The 27082-nt window shown below is 38.3% G+C and overlaps 1 protein-coding gene across 1 annotated transcript; it reads left to right on the top strand.

Moving 5' to 3' along the window:
- On the top strand, positions 1-27069 carry LOC118545266 (UDP-glucuronosyltransferase 3A1-like). Its single transcript, XM_036107413.2, has 7 exons — positions 1-225; positions 2527-2628; positions 9318-9426; positions 11333-11861; positions 20502-20733; positions 22215-22434; positions 23808-27069. Exons 1-7 carry the CDS (start codon positions 132-134, stop codon positions 24082-24084), a joined length of 1563 nt encoding a protein of 520 aa, XP_035963306.2. The 5' UTR covers positions 1-131; the 3' UTR covers positions 24085-27069.
- Positions 27070-27082: the final 13 nt, after the last annotated feature.

The raw sequence follows: 27082 nt of genomic DNA, 5'->3' as shown, positions 1-27082 counted from the left end.
TTAACCTCTTCCCAATCCGCCCGCCAGCGCATTTCCTCGGCTGCCAGCACTGCACGTGTCCCCAGGGCGCACAGGGCGCTGTGCGGGGCTCGGGGCTCAGGGCTGGGCTCCACACCGGTACGGCAGTGAACATGGCCGGACAGCGGGCACTGCTGCTAGCCGGCTTCCTTCTGCCGGGGTTCCTGCTCTCAGAAGCCGCCAAAATTCTGACTGTATCCTCACTGGGTGAGTGCTCGGCAGGAGAATCAGAGACAGCTGCATCCCAGGCACCTCAGCCAGGGCTCAGGCAGACAGCCTTGGGTCAGAGGGTCATTCCATGTGGTTTTCCAAACAGGGCTTGGGTCCCAGGCTAGAGGAGGGAGAAGTGGGCAGGCCCCTGTGGCAGAGAGGCGTCCCCACTGCTGGGCTGGCGAAGTCCGTTCCGGAGAAAACAGTTTCCTTTCCTCTCTTTTTATCTGCTCTGGAGGGGCTTCCCATTGTGCATAGCTGGGGCCAGAATTTAGATCCAGTGCTGACCTGGAGACCTTGAGCCTCCTACTCCGGGGAAGGTAGGGACTTTCAGAGGGACAGCCTAAAAGTTATGGGGTGTGCACTAGTTGCCAGTAGAAAGTGGAAGGTAGGGTCAATTTCAGGCTCCTGGAGGCCAAGGACGGGGGCTCCTGTAGGCAGCAGCACAAACTGGGAATGTCATTAATAGGACACCTGGAGAACTGATGGGGCTGAGGAGGGGGCCCCAGGACAATCAAGTTCTTGGGAATCCCCCCTCTCTTTCGCCCTTGCTGCTGGAGGGTTTTGAAGGACAGTGAAGCAGTTAATTCTGTGTGAAGTCGGGTTTATTCCCTTTACTCTTCCCCAGAGGGAACAGAAAGAACAGGAACATTTTCAGGATAAGGAGGCATCATAGGATGGAGTTTCCCCAAGAAGTTTTTGGATTTATTGTGAAAGGATAGGGGGCTCCCAGGATCACTTTTAGATCCCTCTGAATCTGGGGATCCTAGAGCTGGAAGAAACCACAGAGTTCATCTAATTGGGCAATAAATGTAAGCATCCCCCTTTTATTTCCTGACAGGGAACCTGAGGGTGAGGGAAAGGACGGGCCTTTTGCAAGAGCACATCAGACCTCCCTGATGGACACACTCTGGACTTTACTCACTGTTTCTTACCTCAAACCTGTCCTTAAAAGTTAAAGTTAAAAGTTAAAAATTAAAAGTTGTTTAATTTCCCCAAATTCTACTCTTTACCATGGGGATTCCTAAAAATCAGTATTTAAAAAGCCTTGATTTCTATTTTAAATCTACTTTTTAATGATAGCTAGAAGTAACAGAAAAAAAAAGAGCTTTCTCACCTCTTGAAAGCACATGTCCTCCAGACTCTGAGAGGGAGCAGGTGTGGCTAGAAGCCCTATCTCTGGCCCAGACTGCACTGGGCTCACCAAAACCCTCAGGAATGGCTGCCTCTGCAGGATGGCTTCTCCCCTGTTCCATTTCTTCCATGGGCTGAATGTGAGCCAGAGCAGACAGTCTGAGCGAGTAGGGGTTTGTGTTTTCCATAATCCGTGATATCTCAGTCAGCGTAAGTATAGATATAAAAAACTAGAGTAATTTCCACAGATACACACCATTACTATAGTTCTACATCCCTCTCTGCTGACCCAATCATTGTGAGATCTTCATCTTCCAAATAACCCCCACTTCCCAATGTGGGCAAATTCTATTCCTTAACCCATCAATTCAAGAAAAATGCTCTGTGATATCACATGGTTTTAGACATTGGTGTGACAGAACCTGTAGCTCCCCAGATGATCAAGCTTCTGTTTCCGTAGGATCCCAGGATTTTCCTAGGATGGGTGATGTCCAGTCTCTCTTGCATACAGGATCCTGCAGTTTCACTCCTAGGGCCCACAGTTATCCAGAATGCCTTAACTTGCTATTCAGCAAGATGCAGGCCCCAACTGAAGATCCTCCTGCCAAATATATTTGAATCTGAAGGATTTTGGCTCTGAAAAGTGGCTCTAATCCCCTTCTGTTTCCGTGGCTCTTTCTTGGACTGATATTCATGTTCCCATGTTTCTGGCTTCCACATTAACGTAAATTCCAGAGACAAGGATTCCAGAAATATCTCTGATTGATTTTCCCATAGAAACCCTTTATTCTCACATACATAGCACTGTGCCAAAATTTCCACTGAATAGTTACTTCTTTAGGACACAGTATCTTCATAAAGCCTGCCTAAATTGCAGCATGTACTGAGGATCAGGAACTCCTTCAGGCCTAAGTATAGAGAAGCTCATCGTGCTGGCACAGAGACCTTGAATTGCAAAAGGGAATCTTTTATGTAAGATTGCTACGTGTCAAGATTTGGTCAGAAGGAATGTGGGTATCTGGTCTGGGGCTTATCCAAAAGAAACTCATTTTCTTCTACTGCCATCAACTCTCTGCTGCCTTACCCTAGATTTCCAAATCCCAATATCAATTTCAGACTCTCTGTTCTCACCTTTACAAAAATGAAATTTTGTATTGTTTCTAGGTGGAAGCCATTATCTACTGGTGGACCGGGTTTCTCAGATTCTTCAAGATCATGGCCATAATGTCACCATACTTCTTTATGGAGGAGATTATGTAATCCCAAGTATGTTTTTTTATAATTATTATATTTCTCTATCCCAGGAAAAGATAGACAATGTCTTTTGTATAGCACTGCTTAACACAAAATCTTTTTTAATCTAGTCATATTGAAAAGATGGAAAAAAAAATGTGTGTATGTGTTTTATGTTAAGTTTTGGTATGTATTTTCATTTTCATTTGTCTTTAAGTATTTTAGGATTTCCCTTGTGATTTCTTTTGATACATTGCTTATATAAAAGTTGTTTAATTTCCATTATTTATGAATTTTCTGGTTTTCCTTCTGTTGATTTCTAACTTCAACCTGTTGTGATCAGAAAAAATATGTTGTATGGTATCTATCTTTTAAAATCTATTGAGACTTACTTGTGGCTTAACACGTGGTCTCTGCTGGAAAATGTCCCATGTACCCTTGAGAAGAATCTGTTTGCTGTTGTTATTGGGTAGAGTGTTTTGTATGTCTGTTACATCTAGTGGATTAATGTGTTTAAGTCTTCTATTTCCTTGCTGATCTTCTTTCTGGTTATTTTACCCATTATTTAGAATGGAGTATGAAATCTCCAATGATTATTATAGAACTATTTCTCCTTCAATTCTGTCAGTTTTTGCTTTAGACCTTCTGATGGTATCTTATTAGGTGCATATATGTTTATAATTGTTATATCGTCTTACTATATTGAACCTTTTATTAATATGTACTGTTTTTCTTTGTCTCTTGTAATCTTTTTTGATTTCAGATCTGTTGTGTTTGATATTTGCTTATCTGCTTCTGCTTTCTTTTGGTTATTACTTGCATGGAATATCTTTTTCCATCATTTCCCTTTCAGTCTATCTGTGTCATTGGATCTAAAGTGAGTCTCTTGTAGACAGAATATAGTTGGATTATGCTTTTCTTTGTGTGTTTGTGGCCTTTTTATTTTTTTAATACATTTCATTTTGGAATAATTTTAGGTTCACAGAAAAGTTGTAAAGATAGTATGGGAAGTTCCCATACACCCCACACCTTCTTGCCCCCATTGTTAATCCCATTTTATTTTTAATTTTTTTAATTATTATTCTTTATTGAAGTATAGTGACACACAATGTTACATTAGTTTCAGGTGTACAACATAGTGATTTCACAACTGTGTATGTTATGCTATGCTCACCACAAGTGTAGTCACGATCTGTCACCATACAGAGATATTACAATTGGATCATGTGTTTTTATCCATTCTGATATTCTCTGTATTTTGATTGGAGAGTTTAATCCATGTACATTTAATGTAATTACTGATAAGGAGAGACTTACTTCTGTCCTTTTGCTATTTGTTTGTTATATGCTTTATAGCTTCTTTGTCCCTCACTTTCTGTATCACTGTTTCTTTTGTGTTTAGTTGATTCCTTACAAAACACTAAATTATTTTCTCATTCTCTTTTGTATATATTCTACAGCTATTTTATGTGTGTGGTTACAATGGGGATTTCATTTAACCTTCTAAATCTATGACACTCAGATTTTAATTTATACCAGCTTAATAACATTCAAACATGCTGCTCCTATATGCCTTCAACCCCCACCTTTTTGGTTAGTTGATGTCACAGAATTACATTTTTATACATTGTGTGCCCCCAAATATAATCTATCATTAATTTAAATATATTAGTATCTTAAATTATGTAGAAAATTTGAATGAAGTTACTTACAAATAAAGTACAAATAATGGTAGTAGTTTCTAAACTAATAATTTTTTTAATGTACTAGTCACTTAAATCATGTAGAAAACAAAAAGGTAGTTATAAGCCATTGTTACAATAACAGTAGCTTTTATAATTGCCCATTCATTTACCTTTTATTTCTTCATACACCTTTGAGTTACTCTCTGGTGTTCTTTCATTTTTCCCTGGAGAACTTCCTTGAGTATTTCTCCCAGGGCAGGTCTAGTGGTAACAAACTCCCTTAGTTTTGTTTATCTTGGATTGTCTCAATTCTCCTTGACTTTTGATAGGCAGTTTTGCTGGATATAAGATTTTTTTGTTGATTGTTCTTTTCTTTTAGTATTTTTTAAAAAAGATGTTATTTATTTATTTGAGAGAGAGAGAGGGAGAGTGTGAGTGGGGGGAGGGGCAGAGGGAGAGGAAGTGGTAGAGAATCTCAGACTCCCCACTGTGCATGGAGCCTGACACAGGTCTCCATCTCACAACCCTGAGATCATGACTTTAGCTGAAACTAAGAGTTGAATGATTAATCCACTGAGCCACCCAGGTGCCCCTTCTTTTAGCATTTTGAATATTGGGCCACTGCCTTCTGGACTCCGATTTGTTTATTTATTTTTTTGGCCTCCAAAATTTCTGATTAGAAATCTATTGATAATCTCATTGACAAACACTTGTATGTGATGAGTCAGTTTTCTCTTGCTGCTTTTAATATTCTCTCTTTATCTTTCTAAATTTTGATTATAATGTGTCCTGATGTGAATATCTGAGTTCATTTTCCTTGGAGTTGAGCTTCCTGGATGCTTATACTCCTATCTTTCATCCATTTGGGAGGTCTTCAGCCATTATTACTTAAAATGTTCTCTCTATCCCTTTCTTTCTCTCTTTTCCTTGTGAGCATCCACAATGCATATGTTGGTCCCTTAGGCTGTGTTCTTTTCTTCAATCTTTTAACTTTCTGTTCTTCACACTTGATCATTTCCATTGTCTTATCTTTAAGTTCATGGATTATTTCTTCCATTTGCTCAAACCTGCGTTTGAATCCCTCCAGTGAAATTTTCATTTCATTTATTGCATTTTTCAGTTCTAGATTTTGTTTCTGGTTTCTTTTTAGATTTTCTGTGCCTTTATTGACATTTCTATTTTGCATACACTTTTTCCTTGACCTTCTCCACATCTTCCTTTAGTTCTCTGAGGACCTTTAAGGCAGTTATTTTAAAGTCATCATCTAGTATATCTGCCATCAGGTCTTTCTCAGGGACAGTTTCTGTTGATTTATTTTTTTTTCCCTCTGAATAAGCCTGAGTTTTCTGTTTCTTGGTGTGTATTGTAATTTTTGTTGAAAACTGTCCATTTGAATCTGACAATGTGCTATATCTGGAGATGAGACTCCTTTCTCTAGGGTTTGCAGATTTTTGTTATTAATTTTGTTCATTTTTTTTATAATTTTTCTAGGCTGCCTTTGTGGTAAGGATCAATGTGAGGTATAAACTTCGGTATTCTTAGGTCTTTTCTGAGTCTTTCCTGGGCATGAAAGGACACTTTCTAATTTTCTTGGTATATGTAGTTGTTTTACAATGTCCCAGTCTTTAACGTCTCCCTCCCAAAAGGAGAAAAGGAGAAAAATGAGGGGAAAAGGGGGACATCAGTCTTTTGAGACCCCTTGAAATCCATTCAGCCAGAGGGATATGCTTGCAACAATAAGTGTGATGCAAAAATGTTGCTGCTGACTTCTTTGTCTGTACGTCTGTGCTCAGAAGCAGCAATCAGCAATCAGAGCTCTGATATTTGATATTGGAAGAAGGTCATTTTTGCCCACTCAGGCTCTTGAAACCTGTGTACAAGCTGCTATATGAACACATTTATACAGCTTTCTTCTTAGACACTGAGGGGTGGGGGATGGGTAGTTGCTACTGTGAAAAGAGCTGAGATTGACTGAAATTATCTGCAATTTACAGTTAAAGACTTCCCCTGGTAGTTGGAAACCATCAATTGACTGCAGAGTTCCCAAACAGTTATTTCAGACAAATTCTGTCAGTGGAATTGTTGTCTAGGTCAGGGGACAGATTCCTGGTACTCCACCATCGTAGCAGAAACTTCCCCACTGCCTTTTGACCTATTATTTCTTTTCAAAATTTTATATATATTGATATAGTTGAATATATATGTGAATATACACACACACATATATGTGTATATATAATACAATTTTCATATAATTATATTTCATACATATAAAAATTTTTCACCAGTTCCTCTTTTGAAAGTAGATCCAAGAAAGCTCCTTATACTCTCATGCTGGAAGTGGAACTGTAATAGGTGTTTGACAGTGTTAGGGGTGGAAAGACCTTCAGCTGACAAGTAATTCTTCCCAAGAATTCAATTGAGCTGCCATGGCTTGTGCTTTGTGTAGGGCAGCAGCACATCCCTCTTGTGAGCTCCTGGGTGAATGTTTGTGTCCTGAGTGCATGTGCTGGACAAATCTCTGCAAAAGGAGATTGTCCTCAATGTAATGTCATACATGTGCTTCTGGAGAAAGTTGAATGTGGTTAAGATCTTGCCAGCAAAGCTTGTGAGCAAGGCTATTGAGACAGTCCATGAGAAACCAGTTACAAATGGTTTGTATCCTGCCAAGATGAAGGTGAAGAGACACTGCAGCTGAGAGCTTATTGAAATAGGAAATGAACAGAACATATTACCAAAGCTATGCTTGCAGAGTATCTATTAGTACTTAGATATAGTCAGCAATTTCAGTAACATTGGAAATGGTAGCCCTAATATGATGACATTGGCAGTCAAGTTACAGCAGTCCATTGAGAGGCACCATTCATTCAGGTTTAAGAATAGTCTAAATTAGGCTATTAAATGGAGAACCAGTGGGATAATCACTCCTTTGTTAATAGATTCTTTTTAATGGGATTTAATCCTTTAGAGCACTCTATTAAAATATATTTGAGGGGCGCCTGGGTGGCTCAGTTGGTTAAGCGACTGCCTTCGGCTCAGGTCATGATCCTGGAGTCCCGGGATCGAGTCCCGCATCGGGCTCCCTGATCGGCAGGGAGTCTGCTTCTCCCTCTGACCTTCCTCCCTCTCATGCTCTCTGTCTCTCATTCTCTCTCTCTCAAATAAATAAATAAAATCTAAAAAAAAAAAAATATATATATATATATTTGATTGTATTAACAGTTTAAATTTATGTGGCAGATCCAATGAATCCTTTTTTGTCATGCTGTTAGTACTAAAACCTTAATTTTATTTTATGACTTGTTACATAAGAGCAACCATTGCTACTATGAAATAACTTAACCAATGGCTCTTATGACTATGAGACATTTAATCCCAGTAGTTAAGACAGGGCATGCACAATTGTCCTCTATCTAATATTTTGTTACTCTTAAGAGTACAAATGTACTTTGACAAATTTGGTGAGCGTTTATGATATATCTGTTATTTTCCCCCAGTACTGACCAAGATGATTAAGGTTTGGTTTTGGTGCATCCCATCCGATGTTTAAAGTATTTTAGAACCTCTGATGTAAAGTCACAAAAGCCAGTCTGTGTCATTTCTCTGTAATAATTTCTTTTTTAAGTAATGTTAGATTCTACATATGTTAAAACTGAGAACTCTGTTTTAATTTCTTTCCTGACTCTTCCATCCTGCAATTTCCCATTTTTTTGCCATTCCTTTGGTTGTCATTAAATATATTTTGGGGGCAGGTGTCCCTTCTAACCTGCTCATATTTACATGTTTCTTCCTCAGAACGTCCCAATTAGTATCATCAAAGCTAGGGGCCTCCCTAGTGGTGATTTTGAAAGACCTGAGATTGAGTTTGAATAAACTCTTTGAATTAACTCCATGGGGGTGTCATCAATGTTTTTCCTCATTACTGTGTTAATCAAGTTTTCTTTTAGCTACAGAGCTATAATCAGCAGCAGTAGCAAAGGCATTTTCTGGGGTTCTAGTGTGCCTTCTACTTTTACAGGTGTGAATATCATCATATGACATAGTGACTATTCTTCCACCATTCTGTGGGCTTGTAAACTGGTATCAGTCTTACCCAGAGCACTGTTTATAATGGGGGCAGTCCTTGAGACACACAACCATTGGTCACAGGGTTCTACCTAGCCTAGTGTCAATCACGGCTCATGCTGGGATCCAGAAGCACAATCCAAGCTGACACAGAAAATAGGTTTGTGTGAGACACGTGACCAGGGCCACTGAAAGGCTAAACCCATACTTTTGTCTCTAAATGCCAATTATGGAAGCTTCTGAGTAGGGTGGAGGTGAGGATTCCCCTACTTGGGTCTGGCTTGCTTGGCTTGAAACTCTTGCTCACAAAAAGGATGGCATGTTGAGGCTTTCTTCTCTGTTTGCCAAGATATGTCACAGAGGGTTAAGGGGGAGATGGAGCTTGCTAAGCTGTCATCAGTCCAACCTCAAAAATCGTGTCAGACTCTATTACACATGAGTTATTGGGGAAATGCCAGGATTTTAAGTAGGGCTGCAGAGGACTACTATTTTTAACTTAGCTTTTGGCATATTTTTGGCAGAATGAAAAACCTTTGCGGGTATCTCTTTTAAGTAACAAAAATGATGTTTTTTTCCCTAAGAGACAAAGGACTGGGGAACTGGGGTAAAATGAGATCTGTATTTAAATGCAAAGTGTACTGTTTACTATATGTGCAACCTTGACAAATTATCTGACACTCCATTTATCTTTGTTTTCTCACCTGTAAAATGAAGAATATCTATGCCTTTACCTGAAGGCTTTAAATTGAATAAAAATAAATGAATTATCATAAGGTTCTCAGTAAAATGATCAGATCCTATGATTGAAGAAATGAAAAAGCAAGCAAAAAAACCCCTCTAAAAGCAAATATTCAAATATATATAAAATTATTGGAATAAAAAAGACTATGGTATCATCATGCGAATATTAATCTGGGTTGTATGACATAATTACATATTTTTTATTGGTGTTTTAAATTTTCTTTTATTTAGAAAAGAAGGAAAATGCATACCAAGTTATCACTTGGCTTCTATCTGAGGAACATGAAAAAGAATTAAAGAACTATTTTGATTTCTTTATGACAGAAGTTTTGCATGGCAGGTAATTTCTTTTATTCTCTGAATGAAAGACTTACCATTTTAGTGACACAAATAAATGGTTGGATGCATGGATACTTGGAGTGAATTTAAGAAAAGTGGATGAGTAGATGGATGGGGAGATCAATGATGGGCGGCAGTGGATGGATGGAGTGGGTGAGTTTTTGTCATTACCTGGGATGTATTGAAAGATCTTCATCTTTTTTTTTTTTAAAGATTTTATTTATTTGACAGAGAGAGAGAGGCACAAACAGAGGGAATGGCAGGCAGAGGGAAAGGGAGAAGTAGGCTCCCCACAGAGCAGGGGGAGCTCGATGTGGGACTTGATCCCAGGACCCTTGGATCATGACCTGAGCCGAAGGCAGTCATTTAACCAACTGAGCCACCCAGGTGCCCTCAAAGATCTTCATCTTTGACATAAGTGAGAGAAGACATATTCATGCCTTGCTTGGTTAATTATACAGGCCTAACCCCACCTCCCTTTTTTCCTTAAAAATTTTATTCAGTCATCAAGGTGGCCTTAAAATCTGGCTTTTTACATAAAGCCTTTCTCCTTACCTAAACTAGAAGACAAAATTCTCTTGTCTATGAGATCTTACCTAAAATACTCATTTTAAACTTTGTCTATATCATCTTGTGATTATTATTCATAATTTTTTTAAGTATATGTCTTGTCTCTTTTCCCTCACTTTATTTCTTTGAAGATTGGTTGTACACACATGTTAAATATGGTGCAATATACTGAGAACAGTACCTTCCTGTATTGTGTTCAATTTATTAACTTAATTTCAAATATTATTAATGCTCTACTTTTGAGGAATTTGTACTTCTTATCTTGAATTTATCCACAATATGTAGCAGTCATTCATTATGTAAAATCATTTAAAAATATAATAGAGGATCACTTCAGCTAGTCATCTGTTGTCACTTAACATCAATTCTAAAGCACTCATGGGCATCTGCATATTGCTAAGGAGCTCTCACCTGTGGGCCTTTTTTAAGTGGGCTGACATGGTGTAGTGTTGTATAGGTTACAGGTTGGCTGGGCCATTGATTCTCTCAGTCCTTCATTCAAGTAGGAGGCCCACGGGTCTCCAAAACACCTGCACCTGTAACCTCTGGTCAGCATTCTCATCTATTGCCCATATGTTGTGCAAAAAGGGTCATTTTCTTTGCAGGCACTGACGGGAAAATATTAAAGGAGAATAGTGCCATAGACAGTGTCTTAATTAGGTATCAATAAAATGTTAGCATTACTTCTTTAAATACTCTAGGAAGCATGAAATGGAAAGGTTAATAATAAGCTTCAAGCAGACTTGTATTTTTATTTTAAATTTTTACCTCATACGCTAGAAAGATGTACATCTCGTGTTCAGCTTAGAATTTGGGTTCTAATTTTTAACCACCAAAAAGTTCCTTGTATGAGGCAATTTGTCAAATGTAGACTGTACAAAATTTAAAGAACAAAACAGGTCTATATTATCAATATTGGTGGATTCTGCTACCAAGTTACTTCCACAGGTAGGTTGAGAAAGAAAAGTCACTCAAAAAGTCAGTATACAGAAAAAAGTTAATAGAATGTGTCAAGTAGACAAGGAACAATGAGGTCTGCTGCAGTGAGAGATGGCTCCCAAAGTGGAAGGCTCTTGAGTTGGCATGGATCATGGGTGGATACGATTGGCTGGTGAAAGGGGAGGGGAGGAAGTGAGAACATTTTAGGAAGCAGAAATACCCAGGGCAGAATGACCAGAGCAGAGTTATTCTTCGGACACTGGTAAAATAGGTGGGCTGATGCCAGATATGGTCTTACTTTCCTGGGATATTTTTTTGTAGCTTATAATTCCTTTATGTACTGTGAAATTAACACCTCCAGTGAATGTTTGCCCTTACATTTTTTTTTTTTTTTTCAGAGAAGCATTTGACAACTTTGTAAAGTTAATGGAACAATTGGGGATTCAGTGCAGTGATTTGCTAAGAAGTGATATCATGGATTCTTTAAAAAATGAGAATTTTGACTTGGTATTTGTTGAAGCATTTGACTTCTGTTCTTTCCTGGTTGCTGAGAAGCTTGGGAAGCCATTTGTGTCAATTCTTCCCACTGCCTTTGGCAGTGTGGACCTTGGACAACCTAACCCTGTGTCTTATGTTCCAGTATTCAATTCCTTGCTAACCGACCACATGGACTTCTGGGGCAGAGTGAAGAATTTTCTGATGCTCTTTGATTTCACCATGAAGCAATGGCGAATCCAGTCTACATTTGACAGCACCATTAAGGAACATTTCCCAGAAGGTTCTAGGCCAGTTTTGTCTCATCTTCTAAAGAAAGCAGAGCTGTGGTTTGTTAACTCTGACTTTGCCCTTGAATTTCCTCGGCCCCTGCTTCCCAACACTGTGTATATTGGAGGCTTAATGTCCAGACCTGTTAAACCAGTACCACAGGTAAGTAAAACCTTAGCTCTCAATATGGACTTCATGCAGAGCTCTTTAGTGCAGACAGAACTTGTGGCTTCCCTGGCAGAGGGAACTGGGATTAAAGTAGGGTGAGACAAACAAAACACCTAGAATATACATTTTTATTTTATTTTATTTTTAATTTGCTATTCTATTTTTTCTATTCTATTTAAAATTTTAATTGTTTTCATAAAAACACTTAATATGAGATCTGCCCTCTTAACAAGTTTTTGAAAGTACAATATGAATTATTGACTGTAGGTACCATGTTGTGCCTCAGATCTCTGTATCTTACTCATCTCACTTAACTTTAGAACTCTTCCTCTCCATGGAATAGTAACTGTCTGTTATCCCTTTCCCCCAACCCCTGGAAACTAACTCCCACTTTTGATTCTATGACCTTGATTATTTTAGATGCTTCATATAAGTGAAATCCTGCAATACTTGCTTTTCTGTGATTGGCTTATGTCACTTAGCATAATGTCCTCAGGGTTCATTCATGTTTTCACATATTGCAAAATTTCCTTTTTAAAGGCTAAATAGTATTGCATTGTGTAGTATATATATGTACAATATATATATACACACCATATATATTGTATATATACGTACCATACATATATTATATATACACAGTATATATATATAGTATATACACAATACAATATTTATACAATATATTCAATATATACAATATATATACAACATATATATACACACCATATATATATACACAATACCATATATATACACAATACAATATATATATTCAATATACAATAAATACAATATGTGTACTATATATAATATTATATACTATATATATTATATATATATACTATATATATACACACTATATATATATACACATATACAATACATATATATACACACACACAATGCAATACTATTTAGCTTTTAAAAAGAAGGAAATTTTGCAATATGTGAAAAAATGAATGAACCCTGAGGACATTATATATATTGTGTGTGTATATATATATATATGTGTGTGTGTGTGTGTGTGTGTGTGTGTGTGGTGTATATATATATGTGTGTGTATATATTGTATATGGTGTGTGTATATATATCTCAATGAATATTGATACATATCAATATACAATATATACAATATATAATACATATATACATATATATACAATATATATACACAGCATATATATATATATATATACACACACAATATGGTGGGTTTATATATATTGTATATATATGGTGTGTATATATATATTGTATATGTGGGTATATATATATTGTATATGGTGTGTGTATATATATCTTAGTAAATATGTGTGTGTGTATATCTCAATAAATATTGATATATATATCAATATACAATATATAATATACATATACATATATATACAATATATATAAACACACTATATATATATATACACACACACACACAAAATATGGTAGGTGTATATATATTGTATATATATGATGTGTATATATATTCTGTATATTATTGTATATATATGATGTGTATATATATATTGTATATGGTGTATGTATATATATATCAATATATAGTGTGTATCTATATCTATATATCTATATATATATATACACACACCATATTTTCTTTAACCTTTCATCTTTTGATGGACATTTAGGTTTTTTCAACATCGTAGCTATTTTGAATAGTGCGTCAGTGAACATGGGAATACAGATATCTCTCTGAGATTCTGATTTTCATTCTCATGTGTATATACACAGAAATGGGATTGCTGGATCATATGCTCATTCTATGTTTTTTGGCCAGGGAGGGGTGGGAGCAACTATATGGCTGCAGCATTTTGCATTCCCAACAACAGTATGTAAGGATTGTAATTGCTCCATATCCTCAACATTTGTCTTCTATTTTTTGATAATAACCATACTGACAGGTGTGAAGTGATATCTCATTGTGGTTTTGATTTGCATTTCCCTGATGACTAGTGTTGCTGAGCATTTTTTCATATTGTTTGCCATTTGTATGTTGTCTTTGGATAAATGTCTATTCAAGTTCTTAGCCTATTTTTTAATGGAGTTATAAGATTTTTTTTTTCTATTGAGTTGTAGGCCTTTTCAATACATTTTAGAGACTAATCTCCTATCAGGAATATGGTTTGCCTATATTTTCCATTTGTAAATTGTCTCTTTACTCTGTTGACTGTTTCTTTTGCTGTGCAGAAACTTTTTAGTTTAATATAGTCCCACTTGTGTTTGTTTGTTTTTTGAATTTATTTTGTTCCTGTTGCCTGTGCATTGGGTGTTTTATCATTGAAATCATTGCCAAGATCAATACCAAAGGTTTTTGCCCTGTTTTCTTCTATGAGCTTCACAGTTTCAGGTCTAATGTTTAAATCTTTAATCCATTTTGAGTTTTTGCATGGTGTAAGGTGAGGATCCAATTTTATTCTTGTTCATGTGGATATCCACATGCTGGGGGTAAGGATTCTGGTGAGAGGGTGTTTTCATAACTATCCTCTGGCTTTGGTGAGACTGGTTACACATTTGGCTGGGGTGAAGTACCCTTTCATTTAGTCTCTGGATTTCTTACAAGGGGAATTTGACCATGAAACATTGCCAAATTGGTGTGTTTTTAGGGGGAAGGAGTGTCCAGAGTTTCCTGCTCTGCCATCTTGCTGATCCCAGGGCCCACTTTTAAGGAAGCCCTTCCTGTAAGGGTCATGGAAGTACTGTTAGGTCCTACATGATCCTGTTACTGAGAACCTCCTTGAGGAACAGCCCTAAGCTCTTCCTATGCCTTACCTGAGTCCTAGCCTTGCTGGTAAAAATGCTTCACTATGTTGCTATTTTAATTTTCATTTTTAATGATCACATGTACAATAATTATGAAGTGAGAGGCTACCACATGAAAGGATTTTAAGGAGATTGGTTATCCGTGATGAAATATAAAAAAAGAGAGACATAGTGTAATGAGGCAGGACTGGGTGCTGTTGGTGTCTTATCTAAGAAATCACTGCGAAATATAATGGCATGAAGATTTCTCCCTCTATTTTCTTCTAAGAGTTTTATCCTATTAGCTCATTTCTTTAGATATTCAGTCTATTGTAAGTTGATTTAGTATATGGCATAATGTAATGTTCAATTTTAGTCTTTTGCATGTGGATATCCAGTTTTCCAATGCCATTTGCTGAAAAGACTGTCTTTTACCTAATGAATGGCCTGACACCTTTGTCAAAAGTTATTTGACCAAATGTACCTGGGGATATTTCTGGACTTCCTATTTTATTTTATTGATCTGTATATCTGTCTTTTTGTCATAGCGCACTATTTTGATTATTATAGCTTTGTAGTAACTTTTGACATCATGAAATGTGAGACCTCCAATCCTGTTCTTTTTTTCCACACTGCTTTGGGTACTTAGGTTTTTTGAAATTCCATATCAAATTTAGGATTGGTTTTTATTTCTGCCAAAAGAAAATGTTGTTCACTATTGATAGAGATGGCATGGTATCTGTGGATCACCTTGGGAAGTACTGACTTCTTTGAAGTATTAAGTCTTCTAATCCATGAAGCCTGGATTTCTTTTTCCATTTATTTGTGCCTTTTTAAATTTCTTTCAGCAATGTCTTATAGTTTTCAATGTAAAATCTTTCACCTCCTTAGTTAAGTTTATTCCTAAGTATATTTTTATTTTTTGATTCTATTGTAAATGAAATTGTTTTTCTAATCTCCTTGAAATGTTCATTATTAATGTATAGTGATGCAATTGATATTTTGAGCTGATTTTGTTTCTTGCTATTTTTCTAAATTTGTTTATTAGTTCTGACAGGTTTTTGGTGTGTGAGGAATCTTAGGGTTGTCTACATATAATATCTTGTCATGTGCCATATGTTCTTGAAGCAATCCTTCTGCTATTTTCCCTTTCTCCTCTCCTGTGACCTCCATAATGCATATATTAATCCACATGATGGGGTCCTACGAGTCCCTTACACTCTATTCACTTTTTTTGTCCTTTCTCCTTTTTGTTCCTTAGACTTGATATTTTAGATGACCCGTCTTCAAGTGTACTAAGTCTTTCTCCTGTCTGTTTGGGCCTGCATTGAATTACTCTAGTGAATTTTTCAATTCAGTTATTGTATTTTTTTGTTTTGGTTTTGTTTGTTCTTTTTGAAAAATAATTTCTGTTTGTTCATATATTGTCTTCCAGATTTACTTTAGATCTTTGTCCATATTTTTCTTTAGCTCTTTGTGCATATATTTAGTCAATTTTAAAGGCTTTGTTTAGTAAATCCAACTTCTGTTTCTTCAAAGAGAGTTTCTGGAGATTTATTTTGTCCCTTTATAAGACACATTTTGGCTTTTTATTCTTTTTTTTTTTTGGTATGCCGTGTGATCTTTTGTAGAGAGTTTTGGGCATTTGTAAAAAACAGTCACCTCTACTTGTATTTGCAGGCTGCCATAGAACACCTTCACTAATTAGTGGGGAATGTTTTAATACTTTGGATCAGCCAGAGAAGACAACTGAATACCTAAGTCTTCTTAGGTATTTTCTGAACATTTTTCCTGTCTGGACCTTTGTGTAAGCTTTTATTCACCTAATTCTTCTTGTACACTTGGCTGATTTTAATGTCTTAAATTCCCAAAGAGTCTTACCCAGATTCTGCTCCGGGCCTTAGGTGTTCTGTTGTATTTTATTCCCATAATTTCTTGCCCCCAAGATTCTAAGTTCTGTAATGTCCCTGAAGGTTTTACATGGCATGGTGCCCTCTTGCAAGACTCCCACCAGCCTGATATCTTAACTATATTGCCATTTCCAGTCAGAGCTTCAAGTCTAGTGAGGCCTAAACTTGTCACTTGGGAGGCTACAGAGTGGCTACAATGTTGCAAATTATTTCAGTTCTGCTCCTGCTGCTGAAGTCAGGGCCAGCACTGCTACCTCAGGATCATGTCATGCCACCCCAGGAAGATTGTGGGGCAAGAAAGAGTAAAAATGGCATGGAAATTCTCACCATTCTGAGTGTGTTTATTTGGTTGGTTTCTGTATATCAGTGACTATTTTTCCAAGTCCTGTAAAATTATTTGAGTCAGTCTTTAGCTTTTTCTCTCCTGTTATTTTTTCTCTGAGGGACTGGAAGTATGTAGCTTCTTATGACATCATGCTCTGCCCTTGCCAATATTAGATTATAGATTTACACTGATCTTATAAATGTCAAATGAGAAGAAAGCTGATTCTAGTGGTCCTTTGGGATGGTAATTCTTAAAGTGTTATGCTGGATGGAGTTAAGTAGGGCCAGAATGGCACAGTGAGGTAAGGGGCGGGCAGCTGGGGACAGCCAACAAATGCAGAGAAAAGAAGAAACAAATGTTTTGCAGAATTGACAAAAACTAATTTTTAGGGTATTAGATCATGAAATTCTTTAAGAATCATCTGGGGGTGGCTACATACTAACTAATATCAGACAAAATAGACTGATGTCAAAACTTTTATAGGAGATAAAGGATACAAAATCAATCAGCATAATATAACACATTAATAGAATCAAGGTGATAAAAAAGCACATCATACCAAGAGATGCAGAAAAGACATTTGGCAAAACTAACATCCTTTCATGATAAAAACACTCACAAAACTAGGAGTAGAAAGGTACTTTTTGAACATGATAAAGAATATCTATGGAACACTCACAGCTAACATCATACTTTTTATGATAGACTGAAATCGTGCTGCCTAAGATCAGTAGTCTAAGATGCCCACATCACTGCTATTCAAATATGCCCTAGGCAAAGCAAGTAGGCAAGAAAAAGAAATAAAAGGCATCCAAATTGGAATGGTCAATGTAGAAATTTTTTGATTTTCGTATGACATAATCCTATATATAGAAAATCTCAAAGAATTCATACACCTTACATTAGATCTAATGAATGAATCCAGCAAAGTTGCAGGGAAAAATATCAATATGCAAATATGAGTTGTATTTCCATACACTGACTATAAATAACCTGAAAATGAAATTAAATAAATTATTCTATTTACAACAGCATCCAATTAAACTGAGGAGGTGGAAGACATGGACACTGCAAATTTGCTGAAAGAAATTAAGGAAGACCTAAATAAATGGAAAGACCTCTCCACTCCATGGATTGTGATACTTAATATTGTTAAGAGAGCAATACTACTCAAATCGATCTACAGAGTTTATCTGATCCTTATCAACATTTGAATGGCCTTATTATTATTATTATTATTTTTTGCAGAAATGGAAAATCTTCAAATTCACATGGAAATGTAAGAGACCCTGAATAACCAAAACATTAAGTAAAAGAACAGAGTTGGATGACTCATCCAACTGTAACCAATTCATTTTTGACAAGGGTGCCAAGAGCAATCAATAGAAAGAATAGTCTCTTCAGCAAATGGTACTGGGGCCACTGGATATTCATTCACACGAAAGAGAATGCAGTTTGAACCTTCCTCACACCACATACCAAAATTAACTTAAAATGGATCAATGGCCTAAATAAAGAGCTAAAAGACAAAAAATTCTTAGAAGAAAAGAAAGGGCTAAATTGCATGGACTTGGATTTGGCAATGAATTTGTAGATGTGACACCAAAAGCATGAGTAACAGAGGAAAAACATAGATAAATAGGACTTTATCAGGATTGAAAACTTCTCTATATTGAAGGACACATATATAGAAAATGAAAGAACAATTTATCAGGTACAAGGCAAATATGTCCCTTCTTTCTGCTTTTCAGCATCGTATTGGAGGTCCTAGTAAATTAATAAGACAAAAAAAGGTATAAAAGGAATGTAGATTAGGAGGGAAGAGATAAAACTTTTTTTGTTCACAGATGACATGATGGTCCATTTCAAGACTCTGAAAAATTCAAGAAATAGATTCCTGGAACTAATAGTCAATTATAGCAATATCAAAAGGTTACAAGTTCAATATAAAAAATCCATCCTTTCTCTTATATATCAGCAATGACTAGGAGGAATGTGAAATTTAAAACACTATACCATTTACATTAGCACCACCAAATATGAAATCTTGGGAATAAATCTAACAAAATACGTATAAAATTTATTTGAGGAAAACTACAAGTCACTGATGGAAGAAATCAAAGAACTAAATAAGCGGAGAGAAAGTCCATGTTTGTGGATAGGAAGACTCAATATTGCTAGATATTCATTATCTCCAATTCGATCTATAGATTCAATGCAATCCCATTGAAAATCACAGCAAGTTATTTTGTGGATATTCACAAAATGATGCTCAAATTTGCACGGAGAGGTAAAAACCATGAAGAACCACCACAGAATTGAAGATGAAGAACTGAAGGTGAAGTTGGAGGTCTTACATTAGTCAACACCATGACGTACTATATGGCTAAAGCAATCAAGACAGTATGGTGTAAGCGAAATAATAGACAAATAGATCAATGTAATAGAATAGAGAGTACACAAAGGCCCACATTAATTTAGTCAAATGATCTTTGACAAGGCATTAAGAAATGCCATGAAAAAAAGATAGCCTTTCCAACAAATGGATCTTACCTCTTCACAAAAATCAACTCAATGTGGATCACAGAACTAAACGTAAAATGCAAAAATATGAAACTCCTATGAGGGGACATAGGAGAAAATAGATGAACTAGTGTTTGGTGAATAGTTTTTAGAGGTAAACCTAAGACATGTTCTATGATAGAGTTGAAGAGTGGGCAAATTGAACTTAAAGATTTCTGTTCTGGGACAGAACTGTCAAAGGAATGAAAGGAGGAGCCACAGACCAAGAGTAAATATTTGCATAGACATATCTGATAAAGACTATTATTCAAAATATACACTTATGCACACAAGTACAAAACCATATATACAAAAGATACAAAGAACTCTTAAATCTCAATAATAACAATAAAAAACCCAATCAGTTAAAAATTTTAAAATGGGCCAAAAACCTTACCACGCCCCTCAACAAAGAAGATAGACAGATGGCTAATAAGCATATGAAGGAGACACACCACAGAGACATTTCCCCAGCATCTACCTGAGCCTCCAGAAGGCATGCTGCCTCCTACTGGACCAGGACAGCAACTGGCACTCTCTCAAGCACTAGCACCTCTGGTCTGGCATTGGAACCCTCCTAAATGACCATATCTCCCCACACCTAGAATGAGGGATGAGGATGACCCTGGTACTGAGACCATGTTTTCAATGAAGAAAGAAATTCCCACCACCTCCACTTTCCTCTTCTATAAAACTATTATACACAGAAGTCCTGGATCTAGATGTTGGTGCTACAGTGTGCTTTGAGTGCCTCAAGGGCAATGTGGGTTATTGTGGTAGTGACTGGACACCTACAGCTGTCTTCACATTTATTTGTGATTATTGAAAGTGTTTATATGATAGGATGTGTCCTGAGGTCTCAGAAAAATGACTCCAAGGCCACCAGACACAATGGATATGAGCACAGTGCAGAGGGCACTGAGCTCTCCAGGGGCTATGAGAAACTTTTCAAGACAGTGAGCTCTAGGCACTGACAGGAGGGTGTATTTAGTAAATAGCTGACTTTTATTTCATGGCTGTCTAGGCTTTGATGAACAGCTTTGTTCACCTGCTTTCCTTTCTTCTTTTCCTACTTCTCTCCAGGAATTTGAGAATTTCATTGCCAAGTTTGGAGACTCTGGTTTTGTCCTTGTGGCCCTGGGCTCCCTGGTGGGCATCTGTCAGTCCCAGGAAGTTGTCAGAGAGATGAACAGTGCCTTTGCTCATCTGTCTCAAGGGGTGATATGGAAGTGTAATCCTTCTCATTGGCCCAAAGACGTCAAATTGGCAGCAAATGTGAAAATTGTGGACTGGCTTCCTCAGAATGACCTCTTGGGTAAGGACTGTTCAGATCTACTTCTCTCTTTCCATTTATGTATCTTTAGGTTTCCACTGGGCAACACCACCAGCATGAGAAAGGGCAGCTAGTAGCTAAAGGTAATCTTTAGAGGACAGGAATGGAGCAGCCAGCTGGAGTTCTTGGGAAATCAGGCTATGCTTCCCAAATGGCTAAAATTGCCATGTTTTCTTCCTTTCTATTGCAGTCCTGATACCTGCAGCCAGAAATGATGTTGTTGTCAGGTTGTTTTGATCTTACCATATTTGGCACAGACCAAGGTAGCCCAGACACAATCAAAGATGGCTTGTAGACTCTGAGAACCCATACCGGGTGTCTTGTGGCCGCTGCTGTTCCTGGCCTCCCGAGTATCTGTGAGGCCATGTGCCGTTAGAGACGCACACTCCCACACACTTTAGTACATTCTCCTACCCTGCAAACGATGTACTCATGCTTCCTCAACATTGATGCTGATGGTGTTTGAAGGGTGAGCCAAAATATCTGAATGTCTAGCTGAGTAACCTCTTGGGTGGTTTTTTAGTCCATCAGATTCTCTGGTCACATAGGGCTCTTTACACCCCAATATGTTTTTTTTTGTCCTGTGCCACTTTTTGGAGTCCCCTTAGTGCCATAACCACTAAATACATCAGAGGTTCATCCCCAGATTATGGCTCACAAACATATTGGGAACTTAAGATGGAGGGTTCTGCATATTTATTCACAGGGCATGGTATAGGGAAAAGGATTCTGATTTTCAAAGAAACACAAATAGATTCTGATGCACATCTCTGTTGAGAGGCAGTGTTTGAGATGAACTCTTCATTATCAACACTTGTTTTAGTTTTCTCTAAATAAGAGTGGGATGAACACACAGAAACTGGAAATACTGAGTTGGGTGGTCCACCATTGCCTACTTTAGAGGATTTCTTATGAAGTTGAGGCGATAGCACATACAGTGTAAGTTTGATGAATGACACATGAGATGTGATGTCAGTGAAAGTGTTAAGACTTCAGATAAGAGGGAAGTGAATGGGCAGTGAAGGAGAGAGTGTGAGACCTGGAGAGCTAGAGACAGAGATAGAGAGAGACAAAGATAGAAAATCAGAGGAGAAACTAGGAGAGAGTAATAGAGAACAGAGAAGAGAAATAAAGAGAGAGACAGGGTGGAAAGACAAGGATGGGTGGATGGAGAGATGGATGGATAGATGGGAGGAGGAATATGCCTTAGCACTGTGTTCTCCAGCTTTCTCTAGGTTCTGAGTCTTAGATGGATTGATTTAGAGGAGTTTCTGTACAGAGACAAGGCCAGAATTTCATATCTTGAAATATTCACCCTTGAGTATGTCCAGAGCGAAATCAGTAAATCCATTTTCTCCAATATACGTTGAAATGCCTTGGTATTTTCTTCCACCCTGATGCTTTCCTTGGTATTCTGAAAGTTTTACCCTGAAATATTCTGCTGTGTTCCTGATCTGCAACAGCTCACCCACGCATCCGTCTCTTTGTCACCCATGGTGGATTGAATAGCATAATGGAGGCCATCCAACATGGTGTGCCCATGGTGGGGATTCCTGTCCTTGGAGACCAACCTGACAACCTGGTCCGAGTAGAAGCCAAAAAGTTTGGTGTCTCTATCCAGTTAAAGCATATCAAGGCAGAGACATTGGCTCTGAAGATGAAGCAAGTCATAGAAGACAAGAGGTATGGAGCTCTCTGGGCTTGTGGTCATTTAGGCTAAATGAAGATATCAAATACAAAGGGCACTGTGTGGCACTTTTTTGCAATAAAAGTTGAAACTTCCAGGACACAAAATAATATGTGTGTGATGCTAACAGCTGACCTGTTTCCTCTGAGAACAAGACTGGGCAATTTAGGTTGATGCTGACAACAATTTTCTTTTTTTTTTTTTTTAAAGATTTTATTTATTTATTTGAGAGAGAGAGAATGAGAGACAGAGAGCATGAGAGGGAGGAGGGTCAGAGGGAGAAGCAGACTCCCTGCCGATCAGGGAGCCCGATGCGGGACTCGATCCCGGGACTCCAGGATCATGACCTGAGCCGAAGGCAGTCGCTTAACCAACTGAGCCACCCAGGCGCCCCTACTGACAACAATTTTCTACCTTAGGGATTGTGAAGACTCCAACCTACTTACACAGGGTCTGTGAGAGGTCTTATATTTTGGGGTGCTTAGTAGAATTACACTGAGGCAGGAGGTTTCCTTTCTGTCCCCCAATATGCCACACTGTTTCCTGCATCAGGCCCTTTGTCAGTGCTGTTCCTTAGAACATCCTTCCCTTCTCTTCATAGGGTTAGCTCCTTCCTGACAGTTGGACTCATCTCCAGTGTCCTCTCCTCAGAGGGGCAGGTGGTCTTTGTCTGACAGGCCTAAATGTGCTCCTCCCTCCCACCCTCTTCAATCATAATTCATTTTTCCTTCCTAACACTTCTCAGGATCAGTAACTAACCCAGTTCTTTCTGTCTTAATTTATTGTGTGTCCCTCACACTAGAAAATAGAGAGTAAGCTCCTCTGGGTGGCCAAATGTGTCTCTTGCTTCCCCTGTGTTCCCAGGGCCTAGCACAGGGTCTGCCAGAAAGTAAGTTAGGATGAATTTCTGTTAAGTGAGTCAATAAAAGGTTCTCTTAGGTAAATTCCCTTCCAGCACAAGGATGTGGTAACCATGATGGACCGAATATCTTATTAGGGTCTCAAGGACATTTATCCTGAATCAGATGTATGGTGCATCACATATATACCTATATACTTTTTCCTTTATTGTACCATAAGTGTTCTTGGTTAGAGACTTGTCCTTACAGCTTAGTCACTTTTTTTATAGTTTAGCTCTTTTAGCACAAAGCATGGATCTTTGCATGGAAAGACCAGTTAGAACTTTTCAGTGGGACCCAGCTAGACTGTGACAAGGCCAGGCCAACAACTTTTCCTTGAAACTGAGTCTTTTGTGCATATAGATGAAAGTGTGTGTGTGTGTGTGTGTGTGTGTGTGTGTGTGTGATACGAGGTCTCTAAGACTTCTGAGAGCACGTGAGTAACACCCTGCCTCTGTCTCTGCCAACAGGTACAAGTCAGCAGCAGTGGCCGCCAGCATCATCAGGCGCTCCCACCCCCTGACCCCTGCTCAGAGGCTGGTGGGCTGGGTCGACCACATCCTCCAGACAGGGGGTGCGGCACACCTCAAGCCCCACGGCCTGCAGCAGCCGTGGCATGAGCAGTACCTGCTGGACGTCTTCTTGTTCCTGCTGCTGGTCACCCTGGGCACCCTGTGGCTCTGTGGGAAGCTGCTGGGCGTGGTGGCCAGGTGGCTGTGTGGGGCCAGGAAGCTGAAGAAGGCCTGATGGAGGTGCATCCATGATGGGTGTTTGGGGAACCACAGGTTATAGAAGGCTTTCCCCAGCACAGGACACCCCTGGCATCTTCCCTGTGTTGACACTTGAGGGTGGCACAAAATTGCTTTTCCCTATTTTCTGCTTGTGTTTAAGAATTCTTATGAAGCACTCTTGGGATTCTTATTTTAAATTCTGGCAATATATATATTACATAAAATTTTCCATTTTAACCATTTAGTGTAGTCAATGGCATTGAGCACATTAACATTATCGTGCAAACATCACTACCACCCATTCCACAACTGTTTTCAGCCTCCCAAACTCAAACACCCTGCTGATCAAACAGTAATTCCTCATATCCATGCCCCCACTACCAACTCAGCAAGCTCCAGGCAACCCTGGTTGTACTTACTGTGTCTATGAATTATATCATGGTTTCATGATTTGCCCCTCATCAATGGATACCTTACTGAGACCCAAACCTTCAGCAGACAGCTCCACCTTCCTCCCCACTTCTTGTTCTTAGACACAGGACCCTGCTTCTTGCATCCCGGGTGCCTAAACACTTCTCATTCTCTCTTCCCTTTCTCCATCCTCACTTTTTATGATATGACAGAAGATATTGACCAGTTTTTCTATTTTGGGCCTTCTCTTGTATCTCTTTTTCACTTCAGCTCCAAGCACAGGAAGCCTGGTCTCTGTCCTGCAGTTAGGCAGGTATGGTCCCCCAGGACTCCTTCTGTGGTCACTTTTGCTGGGTCCCCTCCTGTGAAGAGCACTTCCTTTGCAGGGCAGGCCCAGAGCCTGCCTTTGGGCCACAGCTGTTCCTCTGGTTTTCACTTTTCACAGTTCCCATCTCAAGATCTCCAGTCTTAAAAATCTAGTCATGGAGACCTCAAGTGCAGAACCTCTGCATGAATTTTGAGGCCTCATGGTCCAGTGTCTACAGCAGTTCCCAGGACTTTGTTGATAAAACACCCATCTGCCTCCCAACTGTGGCAGAGAGTATCTCTGTATGTGGTGGACACTTAGGAATTATATTCAGTTCCTAGCAATTTACCCCAGAAGTATGCCTTAACCACCAGGGTTTTTGTTTGTTTGCTTTGTTTCTTTATAAGGGCTGGTGTAGTGGCTCCATCTTATTGTCTGTAGCTCCCTCCTCTTTTTAAAATTAACTAAGTTCTTATTTTTATTTTTCTTTCTCCTCTACTAGACACCAGGCTCCTTCTTTGGCAATTTCCTTGTATAATATATTTTACCTTCCTATGATTGTGTCTTCACATTTACTTTTGCATTTTCACATGGAATTCAGTGTCTCCTTAAAAGTTTCAAATGTATGTTATCTTCTGTATTAATACATAGTGATGAAAATGGTAGATACAGTGGATGGCCCGAGACACCCTGGTTTTTGATCACTTAATTCTGGGATTATGACCACACCTTGAAATAATTCAAATGGAGGATGAAGCAGCTACTACAAATACTCCCTGAAGAAGAGGAAAGAAGCCCATCCTTGCCCATGTCAGGATAGGATTTTCTGGGTAGAATACAGAGCTGGTGCCAGGTGTCTACTGAGTTCTGTGAGTTCTCATGCTGCATGATGTCACCTACAGCCACAAGCATGTCCCATGAGGACACGTGTGTGTGTGTGTGTTTGTGTGTGTGTGTGTGTGTGTGTGTAATTCAGGTTTTATTTCTGCAATTCTTATGAAATCTCTGAAATTGGTCTGTGGCAATAGTTCCTTGAGAGGCAGACATGAAGCTTTCTCTGTGTTGTCATTAGAATGAATAGTCAATATTTTTTCCCTCGTAACCAACAAAGGGACCAAGGGATAGCTTCCAGCTGATGACTCCTGTTCCTGCTCCCACCATGTCATCCTCTCTGAACACTTGTAACTCAGTGAGGTTAACTCTGTGCTTGCTGATTCTTGGGCTACACTCCCATCCAGGGAATTTGATCGGAGGCATCCAGTGAGCCAGATTGATGCTTACTGCCTTGTTCCATCAAAACCTTCTCCATGAGGCAGACTGTCAGCATGGCCTTGATGGTATGGACATCTGATCCATTATTCTCTGGTTCCGATCCTTTGTTGGCTCTCATTGCATGGAATACAAGCCCTCTGTGGTTTATTTTTGGCTACCACTCCAAGTGTATCTTGAAAACTCTGAAATAGATCCACACAGACATGTTCAGTTGATTTATGAAGAAGATGCAAAGACCAGTCAATGGGAAAAGAAAAATCTCTTCAGCAAATTGTACTGGAATGGTCTTTGATTTTTACTTAATGACATACACCAAAGGACATTGACTGTTACTGTGTACCATACACAAAGATTAACTCAAAGTGTATCATTGACCTCAATGTGAACACTGAAGCTATGAACTTTCTAAAGGAAAGTCACTGTAGTCTTATGGTTGCAGAGATTTACTATTCAGATCACACAAGCTCAAATCATAGAGAAAAACAGTGGATATATTAGATTTTATCAAAATGAAAAACTCAATCTTCTAAAGGCATACATGAGAAGACAAAAATTAACATCAACTAGGAGAAAATTTTGTAGCACATTTCTCAAAAAACTTGTATCTAGAATATCTAAACAATCTTACAACCATTACAAAAATGGACAAAAAATGTTGAACAGACACTTCACAAAAGAAGATATGCAAATGGCCAGTAATCATATGAAAAATTACTTGACATGTTAGTCATTAGAGAAATGCAAAATAAAACCACAAAATAAAACCTAGTATCATAGCACATCTACTAGAATGACTAAAATTAAAAAGACTGATCATATGAATAGTTAGCAGGAAGACGGAGCTACTGGGACTCACACCCATTCCATTGCTGAGTCGGGCGTGAAAATGGTGCAGCCACGCAGGAAAATCGCTCTGTAGTTTCCCAGTTCAGCAAACACTTGCCACATGACCCAGCCATTCCACTTCTAGATATTTACTCAAGTTAATAAAAGCCTATGTCCACTTGGAAATCTGTACACAAAT

This window comes from Halichoerus grypus, chromosome 2, assembly GCF_964656455.1.
Source record: "Halichoerus grypus chromosome 2, mHalGry1.hap1.1, whole genome shotgun sequence".
In the NCBI taxonomy this organism is placed as follows: domain Eukaryota; kingdom Metazoa; phylum Chordata; class Mammalia; order Carnivora; family Phocidae; genus Halichoerus; species Halichoerus grypus.
Note: the sequence above shows the minus strand (reverse complement) of the source record. Positions and strands in the feature narration are given on the sequence as shown.

Bases quoted from the DNA above. Each gene is read 5' to 3' on its own strand.
- LOC118545266 (XM_036107413.2), top strand. From the start codon at position 132: ATGGCCGGACAGCGGGCACTGCTGCTAGCCGGCTTCCTTCTGCCGGGG. The intron at 2,629-9,317 runs GTATGTTTTTTT...TCTTTTATTTAG, and splicing joins AGGAGATTATGTAATCCCAA to AAAAGAAGGAAAATGCATAC. The intron at 22,435-23,807 runs GTATGGAGCTCT...CTCTGCCAACAG, and splicing joins CAAGTCATAGAAGACAAGAG to GTACAAGTCAGCAGCAGTGG.